This window comes from Podarcis cretensis (genome assembly GCF_951804945.1).
Source record: "Podarcis cretensis genome assembly, chromosome: 4".
Taxonomy (NCBI): domain Eukaryota; kingdom Metazoa; phylum Chordata; class Lepidosauria; order Squamata; family Lacertidae; genus Podarcis; species Podarcis cretensis.
Genome location: NC_137173.1, coordinates 46,948,611 through 46,967,883, shown reverse-complemented (window position 1 = coordinate 46,967,883; position 19,273 = coordinate 46,948,611). Strand labels below are relative to the sequence as shown.

The 19,273-nt window shown below is 38.5% G+C and overlaps 1 protein-coding gene across 21 annotated transcripts in view; it reads left to right on the top strand.

Annotated features, from left to right (window-relative positions):
- The window catches only part of ROBO2 (roundabout guidance receptor 2), an 815,523-nt gene that overhangs the window by 709,052 nt on the left and 87,198 nt on the right, over positions 1–19,273 (top strand). For all 21 annotated transcript variants that reach the window (XM_079974752.1, XM_079974745.1, XM_079974749.1 and 18 more), the window contains 5 exons: positions 1,694–1,899; positions 5,673–5,754; positions 7,136–7,301; positions 8,398–8,564; positions 14,803–14,924. In XM_079974752.1, the coding sequence (XP_079830878.1) occupies positions 1,694–1,899; positions 5,673–5,754; positions 7,136–7,301; positions 8,398–8,564; positions 14,803–14,924 (743 nt within the window). The remainder of the gene's footprint in view (positions 1–1,693; positions 1,900–5,672; positions 5,755–7,135; positions 7,302–8,397; positions 8,565–14,802; positions 14,925–19,273) is intronic.

Sequence of the window (19,273 nt, the reverse complement as noted above, 5' to 3'; positions counted from 1 at the left end):
ATAAAGTTCAGCACAAACAAGTCTGAACTCCAGAATGGCCAGGGAAGTCAAGAGCAAATGGCAAGGGAGCCTACTTCTGCTTCTTTCAAGCTTCATCTGCCTGAGGCAATTGCTTCACTCTGCTTAATGGTGGGCTAGCCCTGAGGGGTGTGTTGCTCTGTGTGTGTTTGTAAGAGAATTTTTGATTTATTTTAAAACTTCTATGCCACCTACCCTAAACTCAAATCAGAAATTCATGCAATTTTGTTACACTAAGTGATGATTTGCATCCTACTGCTGCTGCCTTAGATTTCTGAATCTTGAATTCTGATTCTATCTAGATAATATGGGCATTTATGTAATTGGGGGAGCTTAACAATAGCTATAGCTATAATTATATTAACACTGGGGAACAATATAATTTCATTTCAGTTGGATGATGTTTGTCATTTCAGTTAGGTAGGAAGCAAAAGCTATACCCCACTTAACAAATGGCACGGGAATGCATTCAGCAGCAGAATTATTTATGAAAAACTGTTTTTGCAAGAAAAGTGAACATGAGCATCTACTTCATATTTGAGATATCCCACTGGTAGCAGACTGAAGCATATATGCAGCTATGCGCTTATAAGTCACAGTCACTTTATAAAGTAACTCAAGCATACAAATGTGTATAAGAGAAGGATTAGAGTTCATAGTTTTAAAGTGGGCTAGAAAGATTTTATGTATATGCAGTTAGTTTGATTAAACATGAATTATTCCTCAATAGAGAGGAATTCAGTCAATTAACTGATTGAAAGGTTAATTTTTTTGTGTTACACACAAAAATTACATTTCTGCTGGAATGTATACACTGAAGAATAACTAAACTTAATCAACTATTCATTCATCGTGAAGCATGGGAAGGGAGGGTGAGCCCAAAAGCAGTACACATAGGCTGAAGTGTATTAGTAATTCCTTTATTGGTTATACCTCATAACATTTGGTGTATCATAGGTCAAAAAACCAGTCATAAGGAAGCCTGGCTGCTGGTCAAGATCACAGTCCCGGCCTATAATGTTGCTGGAACTGACAGGCATCTCAGGCTTATACTTCTGTAAACCAATGATGCAGGCCCAACATGGCAGTTGGGCCATCCCCTGATCATCGGTGGGCAACAAAGTGACTTATGAAGATACCTTATGGGAAATCACATTTTTAGAGGAATGGGGAGACCACCGCTCAGTTACCTCTGCTGTGGATCAGAAGCTGTGGGCTGGGCTACCTATTTATAGCCTTAGAGCAGATCAGTGGGGGAAAGTAACCCTTCGTGGCTACTTCAGGGCCCTACTCCCAGAAGCCACCTAATTAACTGCTGGAGTCTGGGCTCAAGACACGGCATATTCATATGCCAAATGATTCAGAATTTTCTCCTAGCCTTCCTTTAAGAATTCAAGAATCTCAGTGAGTCACTCAGTGTTCTCCTTTTCATGGTTAGTTGCCTGCCTGCCTGCCTGCCTGTCTCTCTTCTCTTCTCTTCTCTTCTCTTCTCTTCTCTTCTCTTCTCTTCTCTTCTCTTTCTCTCTCTCTCTCTGTCTTACAACAATACCAAAGTTTCACTCTTTGGAAAATGTTTCTCAGGATGTTGGAATCTGTACTTTGTCACAAATGTGACATGATAAACAGGATTTTTACTATTACAAGATGTATTTTTATTACTTTTGTTTTTATTCAGTTTTAACAGACAGGCCGCCACCCATCATTCTTCAAGGGCCTGTGAACCAGACATTGGCAATAGACGGAACAGCTTTACTAAAGTGCAAAGCTACTGGTGACCCCATGCCTGTTATCAGCTGGTTAAGAGAAGGATTCACTTTCCTGGGCAGAGATCCAAGGGCATCTATGCAGGACCAAGGAACCTTGCAAATCAAACCTTTACGAGTGAGTGTGATATGTTATGATAACATGTTTACTACTCTGTAATCGGGAGATTTAGTTAAATAAGACTATTTAATTATTTACTGATAGTAATTCAAGTACTCACGTACTTAACTGTTTTGTGGATAGTGACCATAAACCTGCTGTCATTAAAACAGTGAGAAAAGACCGATCGTGCAAGAGGGATTAACAGTTTTCAATTCAGGCACAACTTAGGGGGGCATTCAGCTAAACTGAGCTACTGAGACCACTTGTGCCTTCAGCAATAACGGTGAATCAAAGAGCACCTCAAGAGGTAGTACAACCGCTCTTTAAGAGTGGCAGGCATTGCTCTTTTGTGTAAAAAACAGCTGCATCAAACATTGAACCTATCCAGTCAACTGACTAATGGTCTATTGATAAGGGATCTGGAGGGTGAATGGTTGAAAATTACTCTGTCCACATTCAAGCTGCAGTAGCTGAAACTAAACCTGAACATAAAGCTGAACGTAAACCAAGTCAGATGGTGCATTCAACACTTCGTTTGGACTTGCTACAGCAATGGTTTTCAAGCCCAAGCTATTTTATCTTCAAAGTGCCTAGCAAATTTATCACAGCAGGCCTCCAAGGTTTCCAGAATCTTGTTTGCTGAGATAGCTGCTAACTACCATGTGTTTGGTTGGTTCACAACAAGTTCTATTACATTTATTTTCTAGTCACCATCCCACTTGCTTCATTGCCTGAATTGAGCTATGCAACTCTGGAGAGGGCCTGCAGGGGCATATGTGCTGCTGGCGCAGTGTATCTTGTCATTCCTCAGTGAGACCACAGCTTCAACAGGATTGTCATTTCTGGTTGCTGGGAAATCCCTCAGAGAATTCAAGGATCCCTAAAATTCCATAATATTAGCAGTTATTTACCACAAATGTTTACCATATTTAAAGTTTGCCGTTTGTTACCCCAACACAGTTTCAGATCCAGGTTAAATGTGAAGCCAATTATAATTATAATTAATATGTGAAGCTAATCATAATTAATGTAGGTATTCCCAAATTGCCTAGCTATGGCTACAGTGTATATAAAGATAATGTGCTTGAGGGGCTGCAGCAATTTTTATTTTTTTTGCTGAATCTTGATTTGTTTACTGTGCTTAGTAGCAAAGCAGTGTCATGTATAAAAGGAAGAAGAGGATGAACCCATTGTTTCTGCCTTCTGCTCAGCAAATTCAGAGCAAAATTTAAATCCGATTCAGATGGATGCTGTATAAAAGATAGCATCAGTTTTATCACACTACAGTGGAAGATAGAATTATGTTTTATATTTAAGGCTATCCTTCTGTCTGCTGTGTTCCAAGTATATGCTGTGTGGTTGGTAATTGTTGTATACCTAGTGGCAAATAAATTATATTGGATACAATTTTAAAGACATAAATATACACACCTATAAACTCAGAAAGGTAAGTATAGTTACTGCATGTACAGTTAAAATGTTAGTGCAAGTACTCTTTAGTTGTGTCAGCAGTAGTGCTAACACTTAATTTTATTATCACTCATTCCCTTCCCCATCTCATAAATAGGCAGCTTTAGTGTACAAAAAAAATCAAAAAAATCAAAGGCTATTTTGTTTCCTGCCACCATCTCATCAGTGCTCGTAAATGAATTGTTAACCTCCTTGGAACAAAATGGAATTTATTAAAAAATGTATGCTAGCTTTCCTTGAGTAAACAATTTATCCTCTCTCTCAAGGCTAAAGGCAGGTTTGGGCCATGAAGGTTAATGCGTTTTTACTGTAGAGCTGGATTAAAGAATGTGCTTGAATAGTCAAGATTCCCCAGTAGTGTTAGAAAGCAGCAATTAAAGGTGGGAGCTTGGTGATTTCAAACAAACTTTCAGAGCACTGATGATGAGCTTCTGGTGAGAATACACATGCCAGAAGCTTGTGGGATACCAGCCTGCATCCAGCTATGGAAACAGCTAAATGTGTGTTCAGTCATGCAAGTCCATTAATCGCTTTGTTAGAGACACATGAGCTATATAGAAGACTAAAATAATAATTTTTTAAAATATTCCCATTTAAAAATGGAAGAGAATATCAACAAAAGTGTGAATAGTTTTAACATTCATGTTCAGTCAGAAAAATATGAGAAAAATTGGTGATTGTGACATATTAGTTAAACAAATGTGGATATATTTGTACCACAAGGTTTAAATTTCCTCTTAACCATCCATCTGTAGAAAAATTAACTGTACCAATCCATTTTGGGGTCAAATCCTATCCGGGGGGGAAGGGGGGCATAAATAAATATAATTATTTTAATAATGATGATTCAAGAAACCCCTACAAATATGGTAGAAGTTATTAAGCATTCACTATTTGCAATTTTTCAGAAAGCACAGCTTTATTGAGCATTTCCTAGTAAAACACTATAGGTACACAAATTCACCTGGAGCACCAATACAGCCCAATGAAGAGTAACAAAAGCCTACACATGTGCAAAGTCTGTATGGAGACTTTTGAACATTACACAAATTGTATACATATAACAGTTGTACAAATATAAAAGTGCAATAATACTGAGTTGAGAATTCCTAGTAACAATGACAACAAATCTTCCAAACTGTGCCACCATACTACTTGAGCAATCTGTGCAAAATCCAAAACTGAACACATAGGACAGACAAAATAGTTACATGAAGTGTTTTGATTTTCTCTAATTTTGTCAACCACAGTGACACCTACACTTTGATTGCTCCTTTTATATAGCCTTCTGGAGTTGGAACACATAGGGTCAAGCAGTCCCAAAACAAGAATGAGGGCTTAAATGACACAATTAAGGGATATATCAAACTTGTCTCTTGGATTCTACAGTGTTCTTCTTTTCCACCACAGATATCTACACAAACTCTATCAGACACCATTTCTGTTAGGAGCTATGATCAAAAACCAGATGTTCCTCACAATGTGTGTCCCAATGCCAAGGCTGTCTAGCTATTCCGTTGCTTTCGGTGACATGCACATATCATTTCAATGTACATTCAGATGTGGATCCTGTCCTTCACTTCCATTGCTTTAAATAGAATGTTTCTTCAAATGCACATTCAGTAATGATTATGAATCCTTCTGTCCAACTTCATTTATGCAAGAGTTTCTTCATCCTGTCACCATCACCGTCCCCCATGTCAAACTACAAAAGAATTTGCAGAGGCAACCTGCAATTGTTTCTGCACTTAATGGGAATTTAACTGCAGAAAGTACTGACATAAGGAGGGTATGCATCAGCAGTACAATAAATGAGCTGAAAATTAAATATTTCTGATTACTACTGTAGTTGCACCAGAATTGTAACCTGACCGTTTTTCTTGGCCTGAGAAACTGCCAACACTAAGGGCCATTTGAGCAGCCACAGAGCCAGCTCATTGCCAAACACATTTGGGTTGTTTTATTTTGCTCTGTTCTAAGATCTTTTAAAAACTAAAAGGAAGATAGCTTTCTACCAGTAAAGCATGTTGAAATCAGTGTTTATTTTGTGAATACTGAAACAGATTTAATTTAATAATAACAGATACGTAATAGTTTGTGGGGAAAACTTGAAAATGCATCAAACAGGATTAACAAATGTTGTCATAATTTACTACAGGTAGATGTTGTTGATCGTGAAATATTTGGTTCAGTTTATTCTGATTGCAAGTGTAAACTAATCCCTCTTATTCTGCAATGAGAAACATTTGGGAAAACTGAATGAACAGATTATGTAAAAGGCTTGACCAGAATGTCCTCAAACATTTCCATGTGTTTAGATATCAGACACTGGCACCTACACTTGTGTTGCCACAAGTTCAAGCGGGGAAACATCTTGGAGTGCTGTGCTAGATGTGACAGGTAAGCCATACCGAGCTATTTTTTAAAATAAAATGAAAGTGTTTTATGTGTGGGTACATGTGTTAGATTGTGCATGTGTTACATGTGGGGGAGTGAGATATTGCATGTCCGTGTGTGTATTTGAAAGGCATGTGATGGTGTGCATATCCAGACCTGCTAGCTTTTGGAATGTAGCACTGACAGCTTTTGACTTGTTTGTTTGTTTATTTATTTATTTAGTCTAGCCATTAGAAGCCATTCTAAAAAAGACAATACATAAAACAGAGTAAAAACAGAATAAAATATATTAGACAGTTAAAATAATTATGAAAACCAGACATTCTCATAGAGAACACACTAGAGATAACAAATATATCCATTTCAGTTTTTCTCAGTTTCTAAAGTGTAGTACATTCCCTTTCTGCATAAAAATGCAGATAAATTTCTTCCAATATACTCATTTTTTATGTGATTTTTCCTAATATGTACATTATTTGCAAGCAATCTTTACCGATGCAATGCATTTTTGTACATTATTTCCCCCTGATATATATATATTCTGACTACAGGGAAAATTTGTATGAAGAGTGAATTTTGAAGAGTAGCTGTGTTTTAGTTTCCATATTGGTTCTGGAAGTGTGGATTAGACATATTCACATTAAAAAGTGAAATAATCAAATTTCTCCCCAAACCTGAAACACACAACCTTATCTTTATGCTGTTCTCTTTGCTCATTCTAAACTGGGTTATCATATTAGCCCATTCAGATGCTGAGGTTGCACATTCAGTGAACCTAGGAAATGGCTACCTCTGTTCTTCCCTCTATTCATATTCATTGAACACCCGAGCAGAGCCCCTGCATGTGTAGCTGTATGTGCAGAAGACTCTTTCCATGTGAGAACCCTACTAGAAATTGTATGCCATTTTACATGAACAAAGGCGCCCATGCAGCTATAAATACATAACCTTGGGGTGGGATTTACCTAATAAGCCCCATCTGCAGAAGCCCTGCACAAGGACTTTCAGTTTTGCAACAATGTTGTCTCTCCTTCGTCACATGCTCCTCAAAATTGGCTCAGGGTGGGTCAGGACAAACCCCAGAAATGTTGATGGGGCAAGGAGAGAAAAGAACATTCAGTCTGGCAAGCTGAAATGCTTGTGCAGATGGAATGAATGAAAGAGTGGAATGTTGAATTCCGCCCTTTGTTTGAGTGTTCAATAAATGGTCAGAGGAGGATGGGCAGAGTCTGCCACCTTTTCTATGGATGCATTAACTGGGCATATGAGTTGGATGTCTGAACAGGACTACTGTGTATTTTAAATATGTTTTTGATGTTTTGTTTTTACTTCACCTTCATTAAACAGATTTTATTTTCAAAATGTAAGCATTTGTCTCCCACAGAATCTGGAGGAGCAGCCGTCAGCAGAAATTATGATTCAAATGACCTCCCTGGACCACCATCCAAGCCTCAGGTCATGGATGTCACTAAGAATAGTGTCACCTTGTCTTGGCAGCCAGGCACCCCTGGAAACCTCCCAACTAGTGCATATATCATTGAGGCTTTTAGGTATGTTACAAATTCCATTTTCCTTATGCATTGATACAGTTAGGGGGATCTGCACGTTTGAACAAACTCATTTTGAAAGGTTAAGACATGATAATTCCGTTCTAAAATCTTATTTATGAACCTTCTGTTTTAAATGAATATTTCAAAAAACATACTTGGTTTGTTGGATTTACAGGAATATATACTGAGGTGGAATCTAGACACATATAAAAACTGCTGTGAAAATTCTTTTTTAAAAAATACATTGAATTTTCCATAAGGCTCACCGTCACCATCTAGTGTCACATTGTATATTGCACTGAAAACACACTTAAAACATTTTATTTGCAGCTGTATAGCTGAGACCAGAGTCTGCTTTTGTCCTGGAAGTAATACAAACACACAGCACTGTCATTCACACTAGGTTTTTATCAGTAATTCTCAGTATCATTAAAAGCAGATAGAATTCTTTATTGATAACATTTTGTTGGGCTTCCACACATTCATCTTCTAAATAATATAAAGCCTGGAGGGGGGGGGAAGGTGCTCTCTAACCTTCGTAACATCTATTTTGACCTGGCAGTAAACCACAGTAATATCCCATCAGGCTTTCAAAGGTGTCCTGTATTTAAGAGATATTTTGTAGCACAACAAAAGCCTATGACCTCAGTTTATTTCTACAGAAGAGCAGTTCAATAACTAGACACTGGGAACATAGTCATTCAATAATATTATTTTGCAGATGTGCTTTGGAACAGCTGTAATTTTGCTTGTAAACTTTGTGCAAAGAGGACAAGAGAATTTTAACCACATTCTATTAAAATTATTCTTTTAGAAGATTTGTTCTTCTCAACATTCTTCCCCCATCTCATTTCTATTTTACAGGATTTTTTCTAACAGGCTATTAACATTATCAGCATTTATTGTGAGCTGTGTGGCTTTGGTTTTGTACTCCTTGTTGATTGATTCAGCTGAAACAATCAGAACTATTTAATGATCTTAATAGTGTATGTAAACTTTCCCCCTCCTTCTGTGGCAGCGGACTGAAACTTGATCTGAGTGTTTTCTAACTTTGTGTTGCTATGATCTATAGTCTTCCAATATATTTTCATTGCAGTCAGTCGGTGAGCAATAGCTGGCAAACAGTTGCTAACCATGTAAAAACGACACCTTACACTGTGAGAGGACTCCGTCCAAACACCATCTACCTGTTTATGGTGAGAGCTATCAACTCACAAGGTTTGAGTGATCCCAGCACCATGTCAGACCCTGTCCGAACACAAGGTAACTTCATTCTGTTTTTCAGGAGCATGATTGCAGTTATAGTAATATATAAAGTAGCTGTCCTCTCTCTTTGTCACACTCTACCAATATGCTTTCATGACCTAGCATGACAAAGAAATAGAACCCAGGACAGGGCTATGCAGAAGGGAGAGTACTGGAAGCAAATGTTGATTCAGTTTGCAGCAGCAGCGAAAAAGCCAAATTCTGTCTAGGAAGTTACAGTCGTACCTTGGAAGTCAAACGGAATCCCTTCTAGAAGTAGGTTCGACTTCACAAATGCTCGGAAACTGGAACACTCAGTTCCGGGTTTCTGTCTCTATCAGAGAAGCATACTACTAATTGTGAATGGTGTGGAGCTTCTTAAGATTGCCTGATCACCATCACCTAGTGAAGGTGATTGGCAAGAAATTCAGGACTCACAGAAGACAGTAATTCTTTGCACAACAATTAATGTTTGCAATTTTCTGTCACAAGTTTTTGGTTAAGATGACTTAAAACGGGTTAAACAACATTGTGTAGCATACATGTATAGAAAATGGATAGAAATGAAACTTCCATGTTCAGAGGCAGTTCACCTGAGAATACTACATGCTGTGGACAAATAGGGGAGGGCTGTCATCCCAGAAGTCATCTGACTGAGCAGTGTTGGAAACCAGAGTACTGAACTACATGAACTCTTTATTGAATTCAGCTGGGTCTGCTGCTATCTCTTTTCACCTCAGCTATGAAACTCACTGGGTGAGATTGGGCCAGACACTCTGTTAACCTTATCTTCTTTTCAGGGTTTTTGCTGCTGTTTAGTTTTATTTATTAAATTTATTTATTGTTTCACACAACTGAAATGAGTCCTAAAGCAATGGTTAAGATAAGTAAAAAAACAAACTTGTACATTAAAATGTATAGTATAACAATACAAACATACCATATTTTTCGCCCTATAGGATGCACTTTTCCCCCTCAAAAAATGAAGGGGAAATGTGTGTGCGTCCTATGGGGTGAATGCAGGCTTTCGCTGAAGCCTGGAGAGCAAGAGGGGTCGGTGCGCACTGACCCCTCTCGCTCTCCAGGCTTCGCGGACCTCTCCGCAAGCAGCGGAGCGCTCCCGCTGCTTGCGGAGAGTTGCCTGCATGCCGAAGCCTGCGCCCGCTGAGATCAGCGCATCCAGGCTTCGTGGACCTCTCCGCAAGCAGCGGGAGCCAGCCCTGGGCTCCCACGGCTTGCAGAGAGCTGCCTGTTTGGGGACTGGGGTCGGGGGAAGCTCGGGCCTCCCCCGCCCCAGCCCTGCGCCTGGGGGGGGAAAAATAATTTTTCCCCTTTATTTCCCCCCCAAAAAAACTAGGTGCGCCTTATGGGACGGTGCGTCCTATAGGGCGAAAAATACGGTACATGATATCCACATCCAGAACAAGAAATAACACCAGAAATGGCTGTGATGTTTTCTGGAGGAAGAGAAATCCACATATGTAGTTTATCTTGAAATCTTTGGAAGAAGGACTTGATTTATGATTTTCCCTAACCAAAGCCAGGAAAAAGGGGGACAATCCTGAAGAAATGAGTGTAGTGAATTATTCATTCCATGAGCAGTCTGAAGGATGGCAGCACAACAGGCCCTTTCTGTGATGGCTCCCTGTTTGTGGAATGCTCTCCCCAGGGATGCTCACCTGGTGACTTCATTACATATCTTTAGGCGCCAGGCAAAAATGTTTCTCTATAACTAGGCCTTTAGCTAATGAACATTCTATGGCCTTTTAAAGAGTTGTGTTTTTTGTGTGGTTTTTTGAAGGGGGAGTTATTGGTGTGTTTTGGTTTTTATTATGTATTTTGTGTTTTCATTTTGTATTTTTATGTTGTGAACCACCCTATGATATTTGGATGAAAGGGACTATACAAATTATTATTATTATTATTATTATTATTATTATTATTATTATTAATTTGAAGATTCTCTCATTAATTTGCATACATCTGTTAATTTTAGATAGTTTGTTTTATTGCTTTATATGGGTTTTTTTGTTTTGTTTTGCAGCATGAAAGCCATGCCACTTAAATCCTTCTCTCCTGTTAATCTTAGGCCCTTCATATGCTTAATGTAAGCCTCTGTCCTTGACATCCATAGTAGTAACCAGAGCAGGGTGACAGGGTCAGGCGATGAAGCAGGGCAGGGTCAGGCGATGAAGTAGGGAGGAATAGGAAAGGATGGCTGGGGAAAGGATCTGTTTCCAGCCTGTTGAGCTTCATAGACATTTCACCAAGGCCACATGTATGGAAGCTGCTGGCTTTTGTCCTTTTGTCATTCAGGCATCCCATGAATGATATTCTGGGGCAGAGAATGATGGATGATGAAAGCAGTATGCATATAAGTGCTGAGAATGTGTGTGTGTTTTTGTAGGGCTCCTACACCTTTGCAATGGGAAACAAGCTGCACTGAGCCTTATGTAAAAAGGTAAAGGTAAGGGGCCCCTGACTATTAGGTCCAGTCACAGACAACTCTGGGGTTGCGGTGCTCATCTCACTTTACTGGCCGAGGAAGCCGGCCAACATGACTAATCCGCTTCTGGCAAACCAGAGCAGGGCACGGAAACACTGTTTACCTTTCCACCAGAGCGGTGCCTATTTATCTGCTTGCACTGTGTCCTTTCGAACTGCTAGGTTGGCAGGAGCTGGGACCGAGCAATGGGAGCTCACCCCGTCGTGGGGATTTGAACCGCCGACCTTCTGATCAGCCCTAGGCTCTGTGGTTTAACCCACAGCACCACCCACGTCCCATCATGCCTTATGTACATGATGATAAATCTGAGTCCAGCTCCTTTCCTCTTTGCCTCTGCAGCAAGGACCTGGAGAGCTATGGGTTCTCTCTCCTTCTTTACATATTGGTGGGCACTAACTAGTTACTATAATAAAAAGCATACACCACCATTACTTTTAAGTAAGTTAATACAGGCAAAAGCACAAACCAAAGCAGTTATTTTAGCTTTAGCTAGCCTCTGTTTCTTGGACACACTTCCATTCAAAGGCATTTATTATTATTATTATTATTATTATTATTATTATTATTATTATTGACTTAGCTCCATGTGGCATAGAAGTACCTGAGACCAGAGAGGAGCAAAGCAGCTGCAAACTTCTCAGGAGCTCACATGTTCCTGCAGTCCCTCTAAACAATTGTTTACATGTTATGCAAACCAGGCCAGTGAGGTATAGCTCATCAGTAACATATTTTACCCCAGTTTATTCATTACTACTGGGACTTTTAAATCGCATGTGAAGAAGGAAATCTTCCAGTTTTCACTTATTTTCAAGAAGAATGCAGTCATCTAACCCCCTGTGTCTATTTAGAGACAGAGACATGCGCGCACACACACACCTAGTACAGAAGACTATATAAAGGGATAATACATGCATGGGATAACATATGCAGTTATGTAGTTTTGTCAGAATTGCACACGGGCCCCTGCTCCTAATCCCCATGTGCTGCACTGAGTTTGGATGCTAGGGGAGTGCCTCAAATTATTGCCATCCATTCAGCAAATCAGATGTAGCCAGTTTCCTTTGCTTCCTGGACTCACTATGAGTGCCTCAGCATGCTGGCCTTTATGTTGTTAATATCATCCAGCTCTGCAAGGAGAGACCGCATTTTGCATCAGTATGTCAGATTTTACCTGACAGACTGACAAAAGATTTTATTTCATTAAAACAGTTCTTTTCTTTACTTTCTGTGTGCGTTGTACTTTCTATTTTCACAAGCTGTCTGCCAGCCACATGTGCTCCAGCATGTATAACACTGACAGCCTTTGTGGTATCCTATAGTTTAGCGAAATTAAATAATGAATTCAAATGACACTTAGCATAATGTTTTGATGTAATTTCAAATGCGGTTCTCATCTAGCCCGGCCTTACAAAGAAAGCTGACATCCAAGGAAAGAGCCTATTCACACTAGCCATTACAAAGGAAAGAATCAGCTAAAAGCACTGATGCATGATATCATTTGCAATAGGTATCTATGACCACAGGCCTTAGTCTCTTGAAATAACTCTAGCAAATACAATTATATATTATGGTTACTTTTATACCAACAAATTAAAATTGTAGCTTAGTAATGGAAGGCTGTTTTTGTCAGATTCCATTTTCTCCTTTATGCAGCTCAACTCGCTTTTTCTTTTTGGAGCTGTTGTGAGGTTGCCTTGAGTGGGAGCAGATTGCTCTGATCCCTTCAGAGATACGTTGAGTCTGATGGTGCCATAACTGGTCTCTGTCCCACCAAACAATTTCCGTCATTCTCAGTACAAAAGCATACCAAGTCCTTCCCAAGTCCCACTGTAGCACAACCCCTCAGGTCCTGCTGCAACTGAAGTTCCATCACTTATCAGAACCACACACTTGATCCATACAATAATTATATAAATAAAGAAGAAGAAATCGTTGGCAATAGAAATGTCATGGTTCAGCTAAGCTGTCATTAATAAAACGAATGTATTTCCAAAGCTTATTTTTGTCTTGGAGAAAGTACTAGTTACAAAAAGTACCCATACAAGCTTTGAAATTTTGTCAGAAAATGTTTCCTACATTTATTTGGGAGGGCAAAGAATCATGAGTGTCTTTCCATAATCAGAAAGAGAAAAGTCACCTTAGCCTATCCAAACATGGCTATATATATATTTTTTGCAATGAGACTGAAAATTAAATACAGATGGATCAGTTAATAGAGAGACATGCATGGTATGAAATAACAAGACAGTTGTCTCCCTTTATCCTGGTTTTACCCAGGTAAATGTTAAAAGCTGGATATAATGTCTTATTTTATATATTGATTCAGTACTATAAGGCTCAGGTAAGAATATGTTGTCTGCTAACTACTGTACTGTATACAACTAATTTGAAACTGAGATGAAGGAAAATGCTAGGCAGAACCATTGCAGTGTATTGACTGGTATGGCTAAAGGTTCTGGTCATTCAATTTGTAAAAGAAAGACAGCCATTTTAAATAAGCTATGATTGGCAACATACAAATCAATGGTAATTGTTCATCATTGTTGAATATGTGATCTGTCTTCCCCCTTTTTGTGTATACCGTATAGTGGAAATGTCCTACCATGATACAATATTGGGTTTATACAAGAGATTAAGGAGACAACAAAATACTGTTCACCTTTATGTGTGCATGCACACGAAAGCTCATACCAATAACAAACAGTTGGTCTCTAAGGTGCTACTGGAAGGAATTTTTTTATTTTGTTGCGACTACAGCAGACCAAGACGGCTACCTACCTTTAACAAAAAAAAATTATAATGAAAACACCCTATATACTCATAGACACTATTGGGTATTGGCCAAGACCCTAGTGTTCCAAGATGTCCCACTCCTGGAGCCATTGCTGCTGCTCCCCATCCTTACCCACTCTTCCACTTGGGCAAATGAGTGGGGACAGCAGTGAGGACCACCAGCAGCTATCACTGCCACTTAGTGCTCTGCGTAGTAGTCTGTGTAGTAGTCACATTTTGGGCTGAATAAATCCAGTCAAGTGGAAGATTAGAGTTTTACCCCCATGCACTTTGCATCACTGCCAAATGCACAGAGACAAACACAGGTAACATTTTATAGAGAAATTGTTGTGCACAAGTTATTAGTATCATTATGATTGTTTTAATTCCATCCCTTTTTTTACCATGAGGTCCCATAACAGGTTACCACAATTAAACACAATGTAAAAACAACTTAAAACAACTTACAATCACAAAAATAAGGTGGATCCTAAAAATATACATCTCAGATGGCAAAAGCCTATATATTGATATGAGTATTTATGAATTTTACGGTTATGTTTCAAGGCCTTTTAATAAAACTCTGAAATATTATTGCAAGTAATGCACACAATTTTAATTGGGGAAAATAATTTGCTTAAATTTTAAATCTGGCCTGCCAGTTCATGGCACATCAAGGCTGTTATTATATTTGTGTTTCAAAGCTTTCACATCATACATCTTTAGATAATTAAAATATGTAAGAATGTATCTAGAATAGTTATTAGAATAGGTTTAATATATTACCATATGTGAAAATACAAAATGTTTCCTCCATGCCCTGTTACATCTACAGTTCAGTCTCATCCACTGCATTAATTGAAAACCAACTACCTAATTCCAGTAAGGATACTGAATTAAATATTCATTAAGCTTTTTAGTCATCACAATGAATTAATTATTCTGATTGGCTCTCCTCATGTGTGTTTGACCCAACAGATATCAGCCCACCAGCGCAAGGCGTGGATCACAGGCAGGTGCAAAAAGAGCTTGGGGATGTCATTGTGCGGCTTCATAATCCTGTTGTGCTAACCCCTACCACTGTCCAAGTGACCTGGACGGTAAGATTTTCGTGAATATACAGCGAAAGCTCTACTCTTTCCCTTTTAATTCCTTTTATTATTATTTCCCTGGAGACCCCCCAAAATGCACGATGAAAGCCTGTATCCCCGTACATACAGCACAACTTATAAAAATAAATGCTCATATTTTGTTTTTGAAGTTGAAAAGTAATTTAAGAAGTGTAGTAACAAAAACAAGCAGCCACACACTCAGCAACTTTCACAGTAACTGCTCTTGGAATTATGCTTTCTGGCTTTTACAGTGAAAGTATGCCATTGCGCGCGCTCTCTCTCTCACTCTCTTTCTGTGTGTGTGTGTGTGTGTGTGTGTGTGTGTGTGTGTGTGTTTCTAATGTGGGGGTTAATATAGTATTCTGTTTGCCCTGGTAAATCTAATATTTTAGTCAAAGAGAGCCGTTCTAAAGTGAAATGCACAGACATGGGATCACCTGAAGATGTACACTCAATAGAAGAAATGTATCTAGAAATATCTAAGGCTGATTGAACAGTATACTTCTATACAATATGTACCTATTAAGTGATCCACAAGTTTAGTATGAACCTTTGTAACTGGTTGTTGATTTTCTGGAGCATTTGCAAATGAAATGAAGCTCCACCGTTCTCCTGCAAAGGTATCTTTGTGCTTTGTTCCTCTTGCCAGTCTTAATTTTGTGAGTCATTTTTTCCATAAGGACAATGCACCACATACTCTTGTGCCAAGCATTCAAGTTCACATCTTTTCAGTCCTTCCAGATCGTTACTATAACCATACATGCAGCCGCCAAGAAAAATCCAATTATTTTTTAATTCTTTATGGTTATTATGATTAGACAATGAGAATCATGCAAGGGCTTCCGTATATACATTTTTGTTTAACCTGAAAAGATCCAGGTGAATGAAAAGCACTGCACTGGCACAGTTACATTACTCTTTCGAAGACCAGCAGTTTCCATGACATTGCTGTACAGCACACAACATTTTAACTACATGTTTATTTTCTTATAACAAAGATGTCTTAGCAGAATGTATCTTGAAGCTTGCTGTAGAGCAGGAGTGATATTTACAAGATTCTTCGGCATGGATATCCTGCTGAGTGATCAAAATTAGACAGTGATATTTTAATACTTCTCTGTCCAGTTCCATGCAATGGGCCTTCTTCCCAGAAGACTCTGTTTCCTAATGACCTTTTGTAGTAATCTACTTCCTTCCTAGAAGGCATTCTCTGATTCATGCCTAAGGTAAAGAGTGGTATTTGATTCTGTAGTATGAGCTTCAGTGGTATCAAAGCCACTATCATCTTGGCATTACCTACAACATTCCTGTTCAAGCAATGATGTTTGTAAATTTGATGCTATTAGAGAGAAATCTTCAAAATGTAGCATTTCTTTCCCCACTACTTTTGGGAAGGAATTTGTAACCATAGAAGCAAAACTTATCTAGACCGCAAAATTAGTAGCTCTGTCCTTCAGGCTATTTCCCTCTGGGGTAGCAGGTGGGGGAGGGATTACCACAGTTGGGAAATCAAGACTAATTCACCAAGGAAGCACAAAGTGCAACAAGGAATATATTTTTGCAATATGAATTTTGCTATAGGCATAGGAGCAATGAAACATGGGGAAGACAATGAAACATGGGGAAGACGTGTGAAACCTAAATATTTTGGGATATATGTTATATTCATGAAAGAAATAATATAATTGTATGCTGTAGAGCTATAGCTATCTCTAAACATTTGGGCACCCTGTACCTCAGTCCTGCACTCATGCATCTTCATTACCTTCATCAAACTCACAAAGCCTTTGTGAGGATGAAATGGGGGGAGGAGAGCCATGTACACCACCTTGAGATCCTTGGAAGATAAAGGTGGCATATAAAACAAACAGACAGACAGACAGACATTACCAGGTGTGCCATAGAGGTAGAAGCAAAAAGCATTGAGTAGCTTACTTACAGTTGCCCCTACAGCACTGACATGGGCCTGGTATAAAAGCAAACTCCATTCAGTTAGCAGAATCCTGCCTTGTTAAGTGATTGAAGTGATATTAATATTTTAGGCAGATTTAAAGCAGAGTTGATAGAGGTCATTTGGTCACAGTCCGCTGAAATACCAAATCTTGAGAAGTCCAATGCAAGCAGTAAGTTTGTGTTAGGGAGAACCAAAAGGAAGTGAGTAAAATCTCCCTTTTTGCTGCTGTTCTTTCACAATGAAAAGAGACACATATTTCTTACTGCAAAGCAAAATAACAATTATTATGATTACTAATTCCAATTTACATGCTAGAGGAGAAAAGCAGTGACCCACTACCAACCAGGCAGCACACAATACCCACCAGAGACATGTGAAAATTGCTTCAGGGAGGAAACAGAAAAGGAAGAGAAAAGTCAGAGCAGCTAATTAAAAAGTTTCCAGCACCCAGGACAAAACCAATTAATTATCCAGTATCCAAAATAACATCCATATTATCCAGAGAGTGAAGCCAGGATTATTAACTTAACACAAAGACCCAGTACAAGTAGCTGGCAAATGCCAGATGAGTAATGACCCTTTATTTTTACCTTTTGCAATTTGGAATTTGGTTAGGCAGGAGACAGGCATTATGTTTTTGGCAGTCTGACTGCTGGCAGGCAACTTTCGGCCACTCCCACTTTCTGTTCTACTCTTGTTATTTCTGTCAACAGTTATTTGGAAATCCTCCCTTCTGTTGCAAAGTTTTATTGTCTGAAAATATAAATACCTTCTATATTACTACAGTATAGCATGAAGCTAACGGGATAGGAGGGAAATGATGTTGAAAAATGACACTATCAACCATCAAGGCCCTTTTATTCTAAAAAAGTAGATAATTTAATTTATGCCCAAAACAAAAGCAGAAGTTTTATAGTAACTTTCCACTCTGATACATTCTTATAATTAGATTTTAAAATACTGTTACCTCCCATTGTATGCATTTTTATTTAATTTAAAAGTAAAAAAGAATGCTGTACTATTTCATCCACTAAGATTATAATGGAATGGGAAACTATCAGATTTAGTAGTAGTAGTAGTAGTAGTAGTAGTAGTAGTAACTTTGAAACATTTTTTTTCCTGCCAAAATATCTGAATGTTGCCTCTTGGCTGTCTCTCATAAGCTACTTTGCAGTTTGCCAAACAGAACACCTGGAATGAACATTCGAAAAGGGAGCCAATCTTGTAGGAAAATCTGAGTAGCAAGCTAATTGGTGTTTCCTCCTGCCACCTCTTGTCTATTTCTTCTGATGTAGGTGGTCATTTTGTATACCTAGACCTCACACCATTGATGAACTGTTACCAAGGAACAGATTTGCATCCACTATAAGCTATGGCCACAATCTAGCACAGTCAAAAGGGCTTTCTTAAATTAGGATTTGAGGAAGGGGAAGAGCCTATGCACTTGAAAGAAATTCCTCCCTTGGCTAATAAACTTAGTATGCCATTATGTAATCACTTGTAAACTGGTTATCTGTACTACCTTGCTAGATTATAAGGAAAATCTTAGTATTCCCCTGCTGGCTTGGAGCTTTGCTCAGGTCTATGATTGCCTTGCTAAATGGCAGATTAGCTTGCAAAGTGATTGTGTGGTAAATTAGCTCTAGGTAAAGTGGTGAAGAGACTTACCATATATCTGTCCTGATCAGAAATCTAGGGGAATTCGAAGATTCTTCTCAACACATGGTAGGACAAGTTCTGAGGACCATACCAGGTGGTTATTGTGATACCATCATAGATTTCCAGTTGGACACATCATAATCTCTATTCACGCATAATGTCTGGATTGTAAGTAGTAAAGCCAACTGTGAAATTCTGTAAGGCTTCTTTTCATAGCAAAAATGTGATCATACAGTTGACAATGTGACAACACAGAATTGCTAACAAAGTCAGCTCATGTTTCTCTTGTATTTACAGAAGCCAAAATTAAAATCAGTCACATTCATATCTATCGTGCTTCATTGTTCCACTTAATTAGAGAACAGCATCGATAACACATGGCCTCGCATTTTTTCAGTAACACAGAAATTATAACTTGCCTTGGATAATACATAATAGTTACTGAGAGTGACATATGATTAGCTCAGTCTATTACAAAGACCACCAAAAGTATGGAATCATTTTGAAACAGTGGATGAGTCTTTAAAACTGTTTTGTTTTTATAGTATTCATGGGTTTAACCATGCCCAATACAGCATTTTTTAAAATTTCTGATTCTTTGCTCATCCATAGCTCAGATCGGTAGCAATTTTAATGAATTTTGCATTAGAGTTCTTACTATCTTTATTATGATATTAATAAATATGTACCGGTAATTAAGGAGAAATTCTTCAAATTTCAATGT